The sequence below is a fragment of the Lolium perenne genome, chromosome 3 (genome assembly GCF_019359855.2).
Source record: "Lolium perenne isolate Kyuss_39 chromosome 3, Kyuss_2.0, whole genome shotgun sequence".
In the NCBI taxonomy this organism is placed as follows: domain Eukaryota; kingdom Viridiplantae; phylum Streptophyta; class Magnoliopsida; order Poales; family Poaceae; genus Lolium; species Lolium perenne.
This window is the reverse complement of record NC_067246.2, coordinates 233,522,038-233,535,984: the sequence shown is the minus strand read 5'-3', so window position 1 is coordinate 233,535,984 and position 13,947 is coordinate 233,522,038. Positions and strand designations below refer to the sequence as shown.

At 45.2% G+C, this 13,947-nt stretch overlaps 1 protein-coding gene across 2 annotated transcripts; it reads left to right on the top strand.

The window, feature by feature from the left end:
• Positions 1-4,215: 4,215 nt before the first annotated feature.
• On the top strand, positions 4,216-12,321 carry LOC127343699 (uncharacterized). 2 transcript variants are annotated; one of them, XM_051369887.2, is made up of 8 exons: positions 4,216-4,514; positions 7,524-7,694; positions 8,988-9,045; positions 10,875-10,946; positions 11,030-11,125; positions 11,320-11,412; positions 11,556-11,669; positions 11,773-12,321. In XM_051369887.2, the coding sequence occupies exons 2-7, from the start codon at positions 7,546-7,548 to the stop codon at positions 11,610-11,612; spliced, it is 525 nt and encodes a 174-aa protein (XP_051225847.1). In that variant the 5' UTR covers positions 4,216-4,514; positions 7,524-7,545; the 3' UTR covers positions 11,613-11,669; positions 11,773-12,321. The 2 variants fall into 2 exon arrangements, with proteins under 2 accessions (XP_051225847.1, XP_051225848.1); XM_051369888.2 differs by lacking the exon at positions 10,875-10,946.
• Positions 12,322-13,947: the final 1,626 nt, after the last annotated feature.

Sequence of the window (13,947 nt, the reverse complement as noted above, 5' to 3'; positions counted from 1 at the left end):
TTTGTTAAAATGCTTAACATCTCTTGATCATTATCAAGTATTTAGTTTTGGGAGACAAACCTTTTCATTTTGGTACTTAGTGGCATCATAAAAAGTGTTGAGGGTTTGATTTATTTGTTGGAACCGTGCTCTCTTGGGAGTTGGTTATCTCATTCCTTTGTTTTTGGGTTTAATTAGCTTCTTATAATGAGATAAGTCTTTGAAGTCAATCTTGTGTTAATTTGATTTTTTGATATAATTTGGACAACCATTGTGTCTTGATTTAATTGGTGTTTTGTTCAAATTATATTTTCCTTTGGTTCTTGAAAGTATTGGGCATGCATATTTAATATATGTATATCCTATGGCATGTGTTACTTTCTTTGATCGAATATATAGGGTAAACTCCAACAAATCCTAAATGGGCTAAGATGTGCATGAATTTCAATTAAATATTAATATGCACATATTTAGGGTAAACTCCAACAAGTCAATTGCTTACCACTGAATCACACTAACAAATTAATAGTTGTCATATTCAATATAGACCACAAATTGGACACATTAACTGGTCAGTTTAATTGAAAATCCATCAATATGACATATACATGAAGTATTATTGATATATGGACATGCATCCTTGCAATTGTAAGTAAAAACTTCATATCATGACAAAATTCATTACAGATCAACACAAAGGAACAGACGCAGATCTAGTGGAGAAACAAGAATAACCATAATCATGAATTTTGAATATCTATGCAACACAACACTAGTGTCAACACACTAGCCGGCCATAATGACATGTTACATAGTAAGCATGTAGCTGAGTTATTAGCATAAAGTGCAGTAGTCTTCATTTCCATGTAGTGTACCTCTTGCCAAGGCTCTAACGACTTCTTGGTTGAGAGAAGTAACCTGAATCACATTGTAACACCATTAGAACACTGTTTGAGCATTGCATGAGAGAAGCATGGCATACATCGACAAGATCCTTAACAAAAAAAGGCATATATCTGAAAGTTAAGATATCGACATGATAGTGATTTTTTTCCGAGTAACCAGCAGGAGAACTGCCTTTCAATTATTAGAAGTAGAATTTAGAAATGGGACATACTGAAATTCTGGTAGCCACAAAGCCAGCCTTCACCAGTGTTGTATGCAACCCTCCTTTATGGACTCCAGATCTACTTGCTTGGAAGTGACCAAAAGAACCTGAAGTACTAAATTCAGGTAGCATACTATTACAATCTCAATGTCACGAACTACACCATTATAAACTCAAACTCTAGCAGTCCAATTACAGGAACCTTGACCAATTCGCTTTGTTGTTTAGCACCGTCTGAAGGACCTAGAAACTACTACTTTTTTTTTTGAAACAAGACAAAAGACTTGCCATTTTCATTAATAAAGAAGAAGTACAAAATTTGGCCAGTTTATTAGCGGGAAACCGGCCGAAAACCGAAACAAGTGCCCCGACGATCGTCATGGAGCACAACCGCCGCGGGGGCACAGAGCCACACAAGATACACAGGCCACCGAAGCGAGAAGTCGTCGCGGTTGACCTTCAACGTCATCGTCATCACTCTTCAGCGACTCCGGCTTCACCGAAAAACCAACCACCAAGACCTCGCCGAAGCGGCACCGTGAAGCTCAAGCCGGCCACCGCCAAACAAGCGACTCCTCGTGAAGCAACAGACAGCTCCGACTCAGATGACGAGCTCTGAAGAGGATAGGCGCAAGACGAGGAAGATCATCGCCAGAGGGCCACCCTGCAGGTCATCGTACGCTACTCAAATGAAGAAACTCGACAAACCATAGCAGCTCCAACTCCACCGCAAGCGAAGCACAAGACGAAGAAGCTCGGACGCTCGCCGAAGCCAAGGTCTTGACGCTACCAGACCGTCGCTCACCATCTCCATCGTTGCCACACAAGCCACCACACGGACCTCACACATCGCCGGCCACCCGCCGCGATGCCGTACAAGTCCAGCCTTAGGAAAGCACGCTGGGGAACAAAGTCTTCAAGACGACGCCCCCAAGAGGGAAGCGACGTGGATCGACGCCGTCGTCCGGCCCTGCCACGACCTATGCTTTCACCCGAAGAACTATGCTCCGGGAGCGGAGGAGGTCGAATGCTCCATGAAGGCCCCCAAGAGGATAGCGACATCCGCAGCTGCCGCGCCATCAGCTTTCGCTCGGAGCAGCCGAACCTCCGCACTCCCACGTTGGCGAACAGAGATGAGGGAGACCCACAACGCTGCCGGCATGCGAACCACTGGCACAAGCACCTCCCACGTAGGACCACCAACCTCACCGCCGGCAGGAGCCGACGCCGCCGCGACGAGCAACCGACAGCAACCGGCCGACCACCACCCGCAGAGGAAGAAGCAGGGGAGAGGGGCCGCCACCCCGCCCACCCTCGCCGGACAGCAGCTGTGAGCCGCCGACGACGCCGCCACATCTGGGAGGAGCTGGAGCTCCACCCGCCTCCGCGCTGCTTCGGACCACCGGGGGTGCGGATGGGGTCGCCGAGCCAGGCCGCCGCCACGCCGGCCGACCAGCCGAGCCGCCGACCCGGAGCAAGCCCGAGCAGGCCCGCAGAGCCCATCTAGGCCCGTGCGCGCCCCGCCGCACCACCTCCGCTCCCCGACCTCGACCTGGCCGCGCACCACCACGGCCGCCCGCAGCCCCGCCGGCGCCCCGCCCGCCGCCCACCGCGCCCGCCGCACATCGCCGCGCCCGGGCGAGCTCCTTCTCGCCAGGGGACGCGGGAGGGGGAGAGAATGCCCCGCCGCCACCTTTCCCGGGGGCGCGCGCGACTTTGCCGGCCCCGCTCCGGCGGCGGCGAAGCAAGGGAGAGGGGTGGAGGGGCTAGAGGCGGCGGCGGCTAGGGTTCCCCCCTTGTCGTCAGAGGAAGGCGACGCGGGGGGAGAGATGGGTGAAACTACTACTTAGACCCAACTTAGATTGAAATCCACAACAATGTCGAGAAACAATGTGTTGCAGTTGGCCACTATCTGGGAGGAATTTTACGGGCACTTGGCAGTTAGCAATCGTGTTCATGTCGATTCTACAGGACTACACCCCAAACCACCCAGTTCAGGTCATCAGCAAGCCAAAGACAGAGAGAGAACCAAAGCCCAGGGGCAGAACAGATTCCGAGTTATACATACCGGCACCGTGGACGACGATGAAGTTGGTGTCGATCCCCAGCCCAGCCATATCCCTGAACCCCTCAGGCCTCGTTCGGTGCCAGTGTATTTAGAAGTGTTTGGGCCAGTTTTGGGGTGTTTTTCTCGGGCCAGATTAAAACACTCCAAAACACTCGTGGGCCGTTCGGTGGACCGGATTTGGCTAGGTTAGGGCCCAGAAAACACCCGAAGACACGTCGGGTCGGGAGGTTTTATCACTTTACACCACAAGTTGTGAACATTTTATCACAGAACCACAACTTTAGATTTTTTTTTCACAAAACACCAACCTTTGAGGTAATTGTTTGCACAAAACACATAATCTCTAATTAGCCGGGCTGATAAGCATTTAGTCTGTTAGACGACACCAGCGAGAAAGAAGGGCATGTGGAGGGATACTGGTAGAAGTTGAACTACTATTCTTTTTCCTCATGGAAATATTGAACTACTGTATTATTTTCCTCATGAAAATGTTGTGTGTGCTTGCTACCGTTTTTATTTACCGCTTGAATCCTAGCTCAAGTTTGGTAAGCTGACTTATAGTTTTGCAGCTCTATAACTCTCTCTCTAACGCAATTAAAAGTAGGCTCACCTGCCTTTTTCGTTTAAAAAAAATCCACAACAGAGTGAGGAGAATGAATTGTTGCTAAATATGCAATCATTGCCACAAATAATCAAACTAGAATTCGCTTTTTGTTCTTGTTTAGGATCCTGAAAGACTGATTCTAAACAATCTCGGCCCACATAGCAAGCATGCACAAAAATCAAAACATCATTTCTCCTATGTTCATCGTAAGAAAATCACAAACGATGCACTTTGATCCTTTTACACTCTAGCAATTGCTTGGTTGCCGCAATGAGCGATTATATGTCACTTTACCCACAACTATATGTTTCTCATGGGCTATCAAACCAACTAATTATAGATTATGTGTTTTGTGCAAACAATTAACCAAAGGTTGGTGTTTTGTGAAAAAAAATCCTAGGGTTGTGGTTTTGTGATAAAAATGCCACAACTTATGGTGTAAAGTGATAAAACCTCTCGGGTCGGGGTGGAATCGAAACGCTCCACCCCCCTCGCGTTTTCGTCGCTGCCGGCGAGGGACGAAGAGGCGACGCTGTCCGGTCGCCGCCACCGACGCTCCAAGACCACGCCGGCGCCGCCGCTGCCGCCGACACTCTAAGGCCACGCCGCCGCTCCCTCACGCTGTCCCGCCGCCGCTCCCTCACACTGTCCCGCCGCCGCTCCCTCCCGCTGACGGCCGCCGCCGACGTTCCTGCCGCCGTCGACCGGGAGCTCCTGCCGCCGCCCCCTCCTCTCGTCCGAAGCTGGAGTCGTTTGTGAGTTCCATCCACCTCCTCTCCCTGTAGTGAAGACTCTAGGGTTCTTGATTTCTAGGGTTATTCAGTACACTTTCGATCGGAAGAGAGTAGGCCGATTAGTGGAGGCAGTGGATGGTACATGCATCTCTCAGCTTTGCGTATCTGAATATGATATCATCCAGTGCTCATAGAGCTTTTTAGACACTGGTATTTATGGATGTTCGCTTGGAACCGTGTTGTATTATATCCGTCAAAGAAGTAGTGAGCATGTGTCAAATCACAAGGGAGGTCCGTCCGAGATTTGTTATCACTGATCGAGTTTTAGTGATACCGGCTGAAATGTTTCTAGTTTTTCCTAATTGTGGGGGAAGCACTGGATTTTGCCGGACAGGTTTCTTCCTAGCTTCACCTGCCTTGCTTGCCATTTGGCCCCTCATCTTTGTTTTAGAGGAAGGACTGCTGAGTAGCCCAGATTTTTTCAAAAGCAATAAAAGTAGTCTTTATGCTGGGCATACCCGGTTACAGTTAGGGCCTACGAAACAGCAAAACAACGGGCTGGAAACGCTGAAACAACACAGACTTCACTCTGGGAAACCTACAAGTCATGCGAGGGTTGCTTGTTTCTTTATATCTGGTTTTATTTTGTTGTCTGTGTGAAAATATGAATGTTATTTTCTACGAGGTTTTGTATAAACTTGGTTATAGTAACCTGCTGTGGTATATACAGTGATAATATATCTTAGTATTCTGGCTCTGAAAAAAAATGAGAGAACAAGCAGAGGAGCATCTGGACAGTTGATATATTATTAGGAAGTGTCCTGCATTTTTTAAATCTCCTTGGCTGTGACTTGTTACAAAATATATTTCAATGCAGTTGAAAAGTACATCATGGACATGGTTTCAAGAAAGAGTAGCTTAGTTCTGATGCCTAGTCAACAATTTCTTGATCTGGAGATTTTTTTTTGATTCAGCATTGAGTTCTATCTTCATAGTAGCTTAGTTCCTCAATGCATACTACAGTTCAGACTTCAGAGATAAAAATTCGTGGTGTCCCAGTATTATCTGTATATATTTACATGCTTGTGGTGGAGCAGCTCTCTGTTGCCATTGGGTGGTGGTTTCAAAATGACCAGATTGTAGTTTCGTTTTTGTATAGCTGTTATATTATTTCGTTCCTAACTTGCCTGGGTTACTGTACTTAGTTGTGCAGATCGAGTGCATAGAATACTAAGCTTAGTTCACTGGTAACTAAGCAAACAACCATAGGTACAATCCTTGGTGAAACCCCCGCAGCCTGTTTACAGTGATTGTAATTTCTTGTTGGTGGTATAGCCTAATGTTTTAAAAAAAGCTATACATACCGGCACCGTGGACGACGATGAAGTTGGTGTCGATCCCCAGCCCAGCCATGTCCCTGAACCCCTCCGTGTCCACGGCCGGGTCGGCCGGATCGCCGGGCCTCCTGCTCCAGTCCATCCCCATGACCTTCCCCGGTGTGGCGTCGCCGGACATGGCCTGCCGCAGCTGCGCGCACGAAGAACGCAGGCTCCCCTCATCGATGCTCTCCAGCTCCCCCTTGTTTGTGATGGCCGCTCCGCCTGCGTCAGAAGATTTCGTGCTCTGAATCAATCAGCACCGGCGGCAGGGGATATACACAGCTAGAGAGAAGTGCACAAGAAAGATACGGCTGAGGACAGAGCACCTAGCTTCACGATACAGCGGACGGGGCGGAGAGTTGCGGGGCTCCGCGGCTCTGGTGCTGCCTCCGCCATGGGAGCTTCTCTGCTCGTCGTCGTGCAGTCTCCGACCACCGATGGCTGAAGAGGAGGGAGGACGGCCCGGGGAATCTGTCAATCTGAGCACCAGTTCAGTGCGGTCTCCAGTGCTTGAACTCTTCTGCTGTTCAAGCATATTGCTGGCCCAGCCCATTGGCCTGCTTTCAGCTCCAAATTTTTCCTCCGACGAGCTGCAAACCCCCGGCCGCCGCACCCTGCGAGCTCGCTCCTCTTTGCGTCCCTGGCGCCCCGGCGCGGCGTGCATTCTCCACCGGCGACGAGACGACACGGCGGCGTCTCCTCCAGGTTGGGTCGCTCTAGATTAACGCGGACCTCTGCTCTTCCGGTCGCCGTCGGGCCTCAGCTCCGCCGGCCGCCACCGATCTCTGCTCCGACCGGTTGTTGTCCGCTGCTGCCGGGCGAATCGGGTGAGCACACGCGCCCCAACTCCACTATCTCCCCTCCTCCGTTTTCCCCTGGCACCCAGTCCAGTGCGACGCCGAACATTGCGCTGCGCAGTTCGTACCTGCCTCCCTGGGCCGACGGAGGCGAGATGCAGCGGCTCCTGCGGCTAGGGGTCACGGGCAGGACGAGCAGAAACAGAAGAGAACGAGCGACGTCTCTGTCTGCAGAGACCTGAAGAACATAGACGACAGCAGAGTGGTAATTTCAGAGTATGATTAGACTAGTACACTGGATTAGTACCTTAATGAAAAGATAACAGTGCCAAAGGGGGAAATTAGTAACAAGCAGGCCGAACTGGGGGTTAGAAGTAAGGTAGATGAAGAAAGGGGTTTAAGATCCAAGGCTATGGAAAAGGGGGGAATGCACTGTGAAGTCGATTTTTCTATGTCTGAAGCTTGTGCAAATGTACCGTATGTGTTATTCCGCCCTTGCAAGTCCATATACCTTCTAGTACTATGCTGTAGTACCAACTGTCCATAATCTTTGTTGATGCTGAACTCGAGTTCGATTTGACAGAAGTTTCTTATGCGATGTCTTGTGAGTTCTGGCCATGTTCAGTTTATGGTTTTGACACTGCATAGAAGGGTTAATCTGGATCGCTTTCCCCCCTAATCCATCCCCCGTGCACTCGGTGGGGGTGCTTGACTGTTAACACTTAACACTGTGATGTGAATCCATCTGAACTCTTTCATTTTCTGAAATTTGGGATGAATTTAGAAAAATTAGGAGTGCTTTTGCACATGTCTGTGATGTACTCAATCTTTATCCTGCCTTTCTGTGTTCGCAGTTGAAAGCAGAGGAGGCATACAATGAGGCTGCTGAAAGCGGAGGAGTTGTTCCGAAAAGTACTTGAGGGTGGGTCAAAGAAGCAGGGCCGGCTGCTTGGGCTCGATGTTGGCAGTAAGTATGTGGGGCTAGCCGTTTCTGATCCCCAAAACAAGATTGCCTTGCCTCTAAGGTAATCTTCATGTTGGATAACGGTTTTCTTGATGCATATGTGTGGCTGATATGTCTTGAGATTTTGCTTTCTTCCTTACTTTTATACAAAAAAACTAACTTCAATATGTCCATGCAATTTATGCGGCACTTTGCTGTCTGATGCTGTACATGTAACTATGTAAGTGTCATATGTAATGTACAAGAATGCTTATATTCCATTCCATGCCGTCTAATGGTTTAATGGACTACATTATTTACAATCTGGTCCGTCGTTGCTTGTTTAACCTTTTGCTGTAAAACATACAAATCACCACCCTGCTGGGACTTGGGGTTGCAATTTCCAGTCTCAGACAAAGCACTACCGAAGGACTGGAGCAACATGTTGAAGTTGCCATAATTCCACTTTATAGGAAATTCCTGTTGACCTTCAACATTTTACAAAAATCTAGTGTTGTGATTAACAAAAATGCTGTGATGCACAATCCTATTCAAGTAACCTGTTTTGATCCTGCATCTTCTTTGCTTTCAATATTCCCTGCACCTTCTTTGAATAGTATTCATGATTCAGGAGTTCACAGTTTTTGGTCCGTTCCGCCTAGACCAATAGTAACATCTTTTATACTCAGCCAGGTTGGACTAGGGAAGTCAAATTTTCTTTGGATGAGCCCTGCTAGGCTACTTGTCTTTCTAACTATCTGAGCACTTGAGCAGCAGAGTTCAAACTTCCTGCAGTGTTCATGCACTCATTGCGTCTATTGTTAGTATAAATAATGTAGTCAAGTGTGTTGAGGCATTAAATAACTATTATCTGAGACCATTATGAAACTAGGGTTTTGTAGAGAAGTAGGGGGGGTGCTCTTGCTCTGGGAGGCTAGGTGGAGACTTATTCTTCTATTTATTGCTTCATTATCTGAGCATACATGACAGTTTTATATAAGATGGTGCACTTCATCCACAAGCCGGAACTAGACTTGCACCAGAATCCTACTATTTCTCGATTCTTCCTAACTTAAAGATGAACTACTCAGAGATCATCAGGATCCACTCCCTAACTTGGCCTTTGTGGGCCATGTACTGTTCATAACACCTGACTGTGATTCTCAGTTTCTTGGATATGGATTGTCATCTTAACTTGAAATAACCTGTTTCCTCTATTGTAGTCAATACTTTTATCTTGAGAAAAAAATATTATGATAGTTTTGTAGTTTATCTTTTTTATGATTTGGTCATGAGATAGATGATGTGATTGCATTGCCTTAATAAAGTAAACTTGCATATTGGAACTAATATGCACATTGATTGTATCTTGCAGTGTCTTGGGTAGGACAAAGACAAACATCAACTTGATGGCAGCCGATTTCAAAACACTGGTATGTTAATGTACCTGTTCACATAAAAAACATACTCATCAACATGAAGTCAAGTATTCAACATGCAATGTCAGTTTATTCTATATCGAACGCTTTGCACCCACACGGACATTTATAAAAATACATATATTGAGGTTGATTTTGCACTCTGAAATGCACATTTTGCTTCTAATCAGTGGTAAAAAAGGGAAATTTGTTCTTATATGCATTAAGTCAGGGCTTCATGTCTTGTCTGTATTGGCTTCTTTCCCATCTCACTTACCTTCCCAAGATATTTAATGGCAGCATTGATGATTGACCTCAGACAAATCAACAAGATTTAGCAATATAAACGTCACCATTTTTGGAAGTTGGAATTTTCTTTTCATATGCAACTGTGCAGAACAAGATAGTGAGTATTGCTATACCGTAATGGCGCAATCGTTGGCCGCACTTTGTAAATTTAAACAATGCTGGTACTAACTTGAATTTCCATAGCCTCCTTGATGGGTATCACAACTCATAACTTGAGATTTGTGCATAGAATGGAACTGAATCAGGCTTGGTTGAATCTATTTTACAGATATGCGTCGGGAGCCAGAAATAGTCTAAACAGGACTGGTAGAATCTTGTAGCAAAAAATTGAACATAGATTTAACATTTATTTCGGATGTTAAAGATAAAGCCATCACATGGGCATAGCTCAGCCTGGGCATTCCCGGTACCGGTTTCTACCAGTTTGGCAAACCAAACCGTTGCCACAGGTTTTGATCGGTTTGGTGCGGTGCAGACTGTTTGCATAGGAAGTGGTATCACAGTTTGGTGCGGGTTGGTTCCCGGTTTCTGCTGGTCTGGCACCGGCTCTGCGGCCAGGCGACAGAAACGTCGATCGATCGGAGAAGAGGATGGCTGCGTCGTACCTGGGCAACTTTTCTTCGTGGGCCTTGTTCGGCTGGGTCTGTTAGGACCACTCAAATTATTCGTAAACATCCCTCTCTCCTCCGAACTAATTTTCTCTTAATGACATTGACATGGGCCTAAGTGCCCAGGCTTAGTATACATAGGGCCTCCGATGTGCCTTAGATACCGGCGAGCGTGAATGCGTGCGGGAGTTGCCTGCGTGTGTGCGGCATGTGCGGTTTCATTGGTTTGACTGGGTCCAACCCGTCTCAAACCAGCTCATAATTTGTTTCTTACGGTTTGGTCGGTTTGTTGCTGCTAAACCGCCATAAACTGCTGATCCGGTTTGGTGTGGTTTGGTCTGATGGTTTGGCCGGTTTGGGACCAAACTGTGCCCAGGCTTAGGCATAGCATGCGCAAATAATATCAAGTGAAATTAGCAAATAGCTTTAGTTTTCTTTTCGTTACTTTTTTCCTTTCGTATCTCATTTGGTTTTACTATTTTTTAATGAGTCACCAGTTGTGTTCTTTAGAAAACATTGAATACAATAATTTATTTTGTGAACCTGCAGCATATTATGCATATTTAACTTATGTTAGGCTCTGTTTGGCATGCGGGAGGCATTTTAAGTTAATTTTGCTATTTTCATACATTAACTAATCGCAACCTCTATTTTAAAAACATAATAAAACTATCTTACTAGATGCAGTAAATATTCCTATAACTAACTAGATTTTGAATCACAATGTGACAGAACACATGAAAGAGAAACTAGCCCTTGGCTGAACTGAGGTAGTAGTTTTTTTTACGAGTTACAAACTTAGTAATTTCTCAATCATTACTCTTGTTGAGCTGTTCCATATGTTGTAGTTTTCTTGATTTCCGACCTCTTTTCAACTGTTGGTTGTGCACATTGAAGATGCAATGCCATTTTCTTTTTTGTGAATAGGTTAAGAAGTACTCCCTCCAAGGGCTTATTGTGGGTTATCCATTCAACTTACAGGGGCAATCTTCTCCAGATGTAAAATGTCCTTATGCTAGTATAGTTCACTGCCTGTTTGACCTTTATTTATGTTCTTTAATGTTTTCTTTTCTGTAAAGCAGGCAATACAAGTAAGCCTTCTTGTTGGGGAACTTTCTAAAACTGGGAAACTTGATGATTTGAGCTACACATATTGGGACGAAAATTTTACCTCAAAGGTGACAGTCTCTTTTCCCCTGCGCACTTCCTTGTTGAAGCAGGAGAAAGGGTGTAGAGCAGTACTGCTTTGTCCACTGGTTACATTGTAGTGTTATAAGACTGTTGTAGGCTGTTTTGTGGGGAAAAAAATGGCATGTCTGTTTCCATAAGATTTGGTTGTGAAGTTTTCTGACGGATCTTGATGTTTTTGCAGTGTGTGGAAGCCCTTTTAAATCCTCTGAAACTAAATGCTCCGGTAGAGACCAAAACCATGACAGATAAGTTTGCTGCAGTTTGCATACTCCAGGTACATACACCAAGTGCCACGCTGACATCATATTCCAGTCAGTTGGTTCATGCTTTCAGTTGAGATAATCATCATGGTAGATCTGTAGGTCCAGCTGAATATCTGCTTTAGTGACATTGAGAATTAATGTTCTTTGTGGTCAGGGCTATCTAGATAACATGAACAGAGCTATGAGATCCACAGACGATTGTAAAGAGTAAGGTGACACCTGAGCTCCATGTACACTAAACCAAGAAATATCATTTGGTCAAGTTGTGGTAAGCGTTCATGTCTGATTTTGGTAGAACCTTTTTGTTGTTGTTATCATGTCTGTAGTTTACATAGTTTGATGAGCTTTTTTACTTCTGAAATGTTCTCCAGCCTAGCGGTCAGGTCTCCTTTAAAGCATGGATGTGAAACCAGTTCAAATCATGTCGGTACATTGATATGCAGTTCTTCGGGGCGTGAAGGAAACTCTGAGCTGGTGCGTTGTTAGGCTTGTACAGCTGACATATTTCTACTGAGAGTTCATCGTCTGGCAAAAGAAGCTTTCCTGCTTAGCCGCTGAAGGCAAATTTGTTAGTAGATTACTAAACAATTTGAGACTGTTCTTCCTTACTTTCTTTCTTTCAACCTCTGTTTGCTTATTATAGTTTTGGCATTAGCATAGTTGTGATAACGCCTGCATGCCATAAAGCTACACGAGAGGTGCGAGACGCATTGCCTAGACTAATCTCGTCCTTTCCATAAATTAAGCATGCAAATGCATTGTTAGCAGCCTGGGTAATTAACCCCCTTCCTGCAACTTTCGGTTTGTTTGTCGAACCAAGAATGATCAGGTGAGCTGTTGGGCGATGATGTTTCCCTTTCTCCAAAAAGGCCAAACCAGTTTTCATGCCTCAGAACACATATTCATCAGGATGCTGATAATTCAATTTTGTCTTGGTACGCTGCTTGTGCTCACTGGGATTTTCCTGCACGCAGGCATTGATGCATATATTCGTGTCTTATTCCGCTCCTTTTTGGATTATGTGCGCAACGGATTGATCTTTGGATTACGTACGGAATTTTGTGATAAAAATCTTCGTTGCCTGCACACAACAGATATCAAATCCGATCCTACCAAGTTAGGCTCACGAAGAATTTTGTGACGATAGGTAACCTTGTATATCCAAGTCACTGCTCTACAGAATATAAGAAAAGAGAGAAAAATGAAGCCACCTGTCGAGCCACAAACTCTCGTCGATATGCTAAAAATCTATTCTACACAACAAGTCTACAAGGGGTAGTAGTATATTTTCCTTGTACTTCTTTCTTTGCCTCGCTGCCCCTGCCAGCTGCTCCATGCGAAGTCAACACAGTTGACACTTGACAGCGTCCAGCAGAAGAGATTTCACAGGCAAGGAAAGACAGGTCAGGAACACATGAAGTCGGCCGTCGACCGTACTGTTATACTGTCTACGATAATTTGATTCCATCAGGTGGCGTGACGCTTCGACGATCGCGCAGCCGCTGGTGGTCGCCGAGCCGGCCGGCGGTTTTGGACCGAATGCATGCACGAGCTACTTGGGCGCTCGTCCATTTGTTTATCTTTATGGCGATTTCTTGACCAGATGATCCGTCAGCATTCCACGAATTCTTGGTGTTGATTTTGCTCATCGAATTGTTGACTTTGATTAAGGCCACCAATATGGCTAATCTGCTTAGAAAGGATATACCAAGGGATTCCTGCGACCCGGACGTTTGGAACCTGGGTGCGCGCGCACCCATTTACGAAAAGTTCAAAAAAATGCTATTTAAAAGTTTCAAAAAAATGTGAAGTAAAATTTTGCATGTACATATTATGTTGATACTTACTCGTGTGAGTTTTCACGAAAAAATACCATTGTGTGTGACCTGCATAAAAATGACAAAATGTCCAAATGAGAATAGTGATGCGGAATTTTACTATTCACAGGAATAGGAATTTGCATTTTGTCATTTTTGTGTAGGTCACACACAATGTTATTTTTCCGTGAAAACACACACAAGTAAGTATCAACATAATATATACATGCAAAAATTTACTTCACATTTTTTTGAAACTTTTAAATAGCATTTTTTTGAACTTTTCGTAAATGGGTGCGCGCGCACCCAGGTTCCATTCACCATTTCCGGGGATTCCTGCTAGTACTAATCTTGTAGTATTGTCTTAAGAGTAAGTACCTAACTTCTCTTAATATTTACGTTCCATATAAGTTGTCGCTGATTTGGATGTACCGACACAAAAATCAGCATCAACTAATATGGAACAAAGTTTGCGTGTAGATACATCCAAATCAGAAACAACCAATATAGTGTATGTCTAGATACATCTAAATCAGCGACAATTTATATGGAGCGCAAGGAGTACCCTTTATGAAGTAGGTCCATTTCATTGTCCATTATCATCATCTTTATTTTTGGTGCCTCTGATACAGATAGTCTAGCAGCCCATGCAAGAGCATCGTTTTTTTTAAACGGATGCAAAGAGCATGATCATTATCTTCATGCTGGATGAGGTCAAGCGACACTATC

Excerpts from the sequence above, each read along its gene's own strand:
- LOC127343699 (XM_051369887.2), top strand. The coding sequence starts at position 7,546 with ATGAGGCTGCTGAAAGCGGAGGAGTTGTTCCGAAAAGTACTTGAGGGT. Across the intron at positions 10,947-11,029 it reads AGGGGCAATCTTCTCCAGAT|GCAATACAAGTAAGCCTTCT; the intron begins GTAAAATGTCCT and ends TCTGTAAAGCAG. Across the intron at positions 11,126-11,319 it reads ACGAAAATTTTACCTCAAAG|TGTGTGGAAGCCCTTTTAAA; the intron begins GTGACAGTCTCT and ends ATGTTTTTGCAG.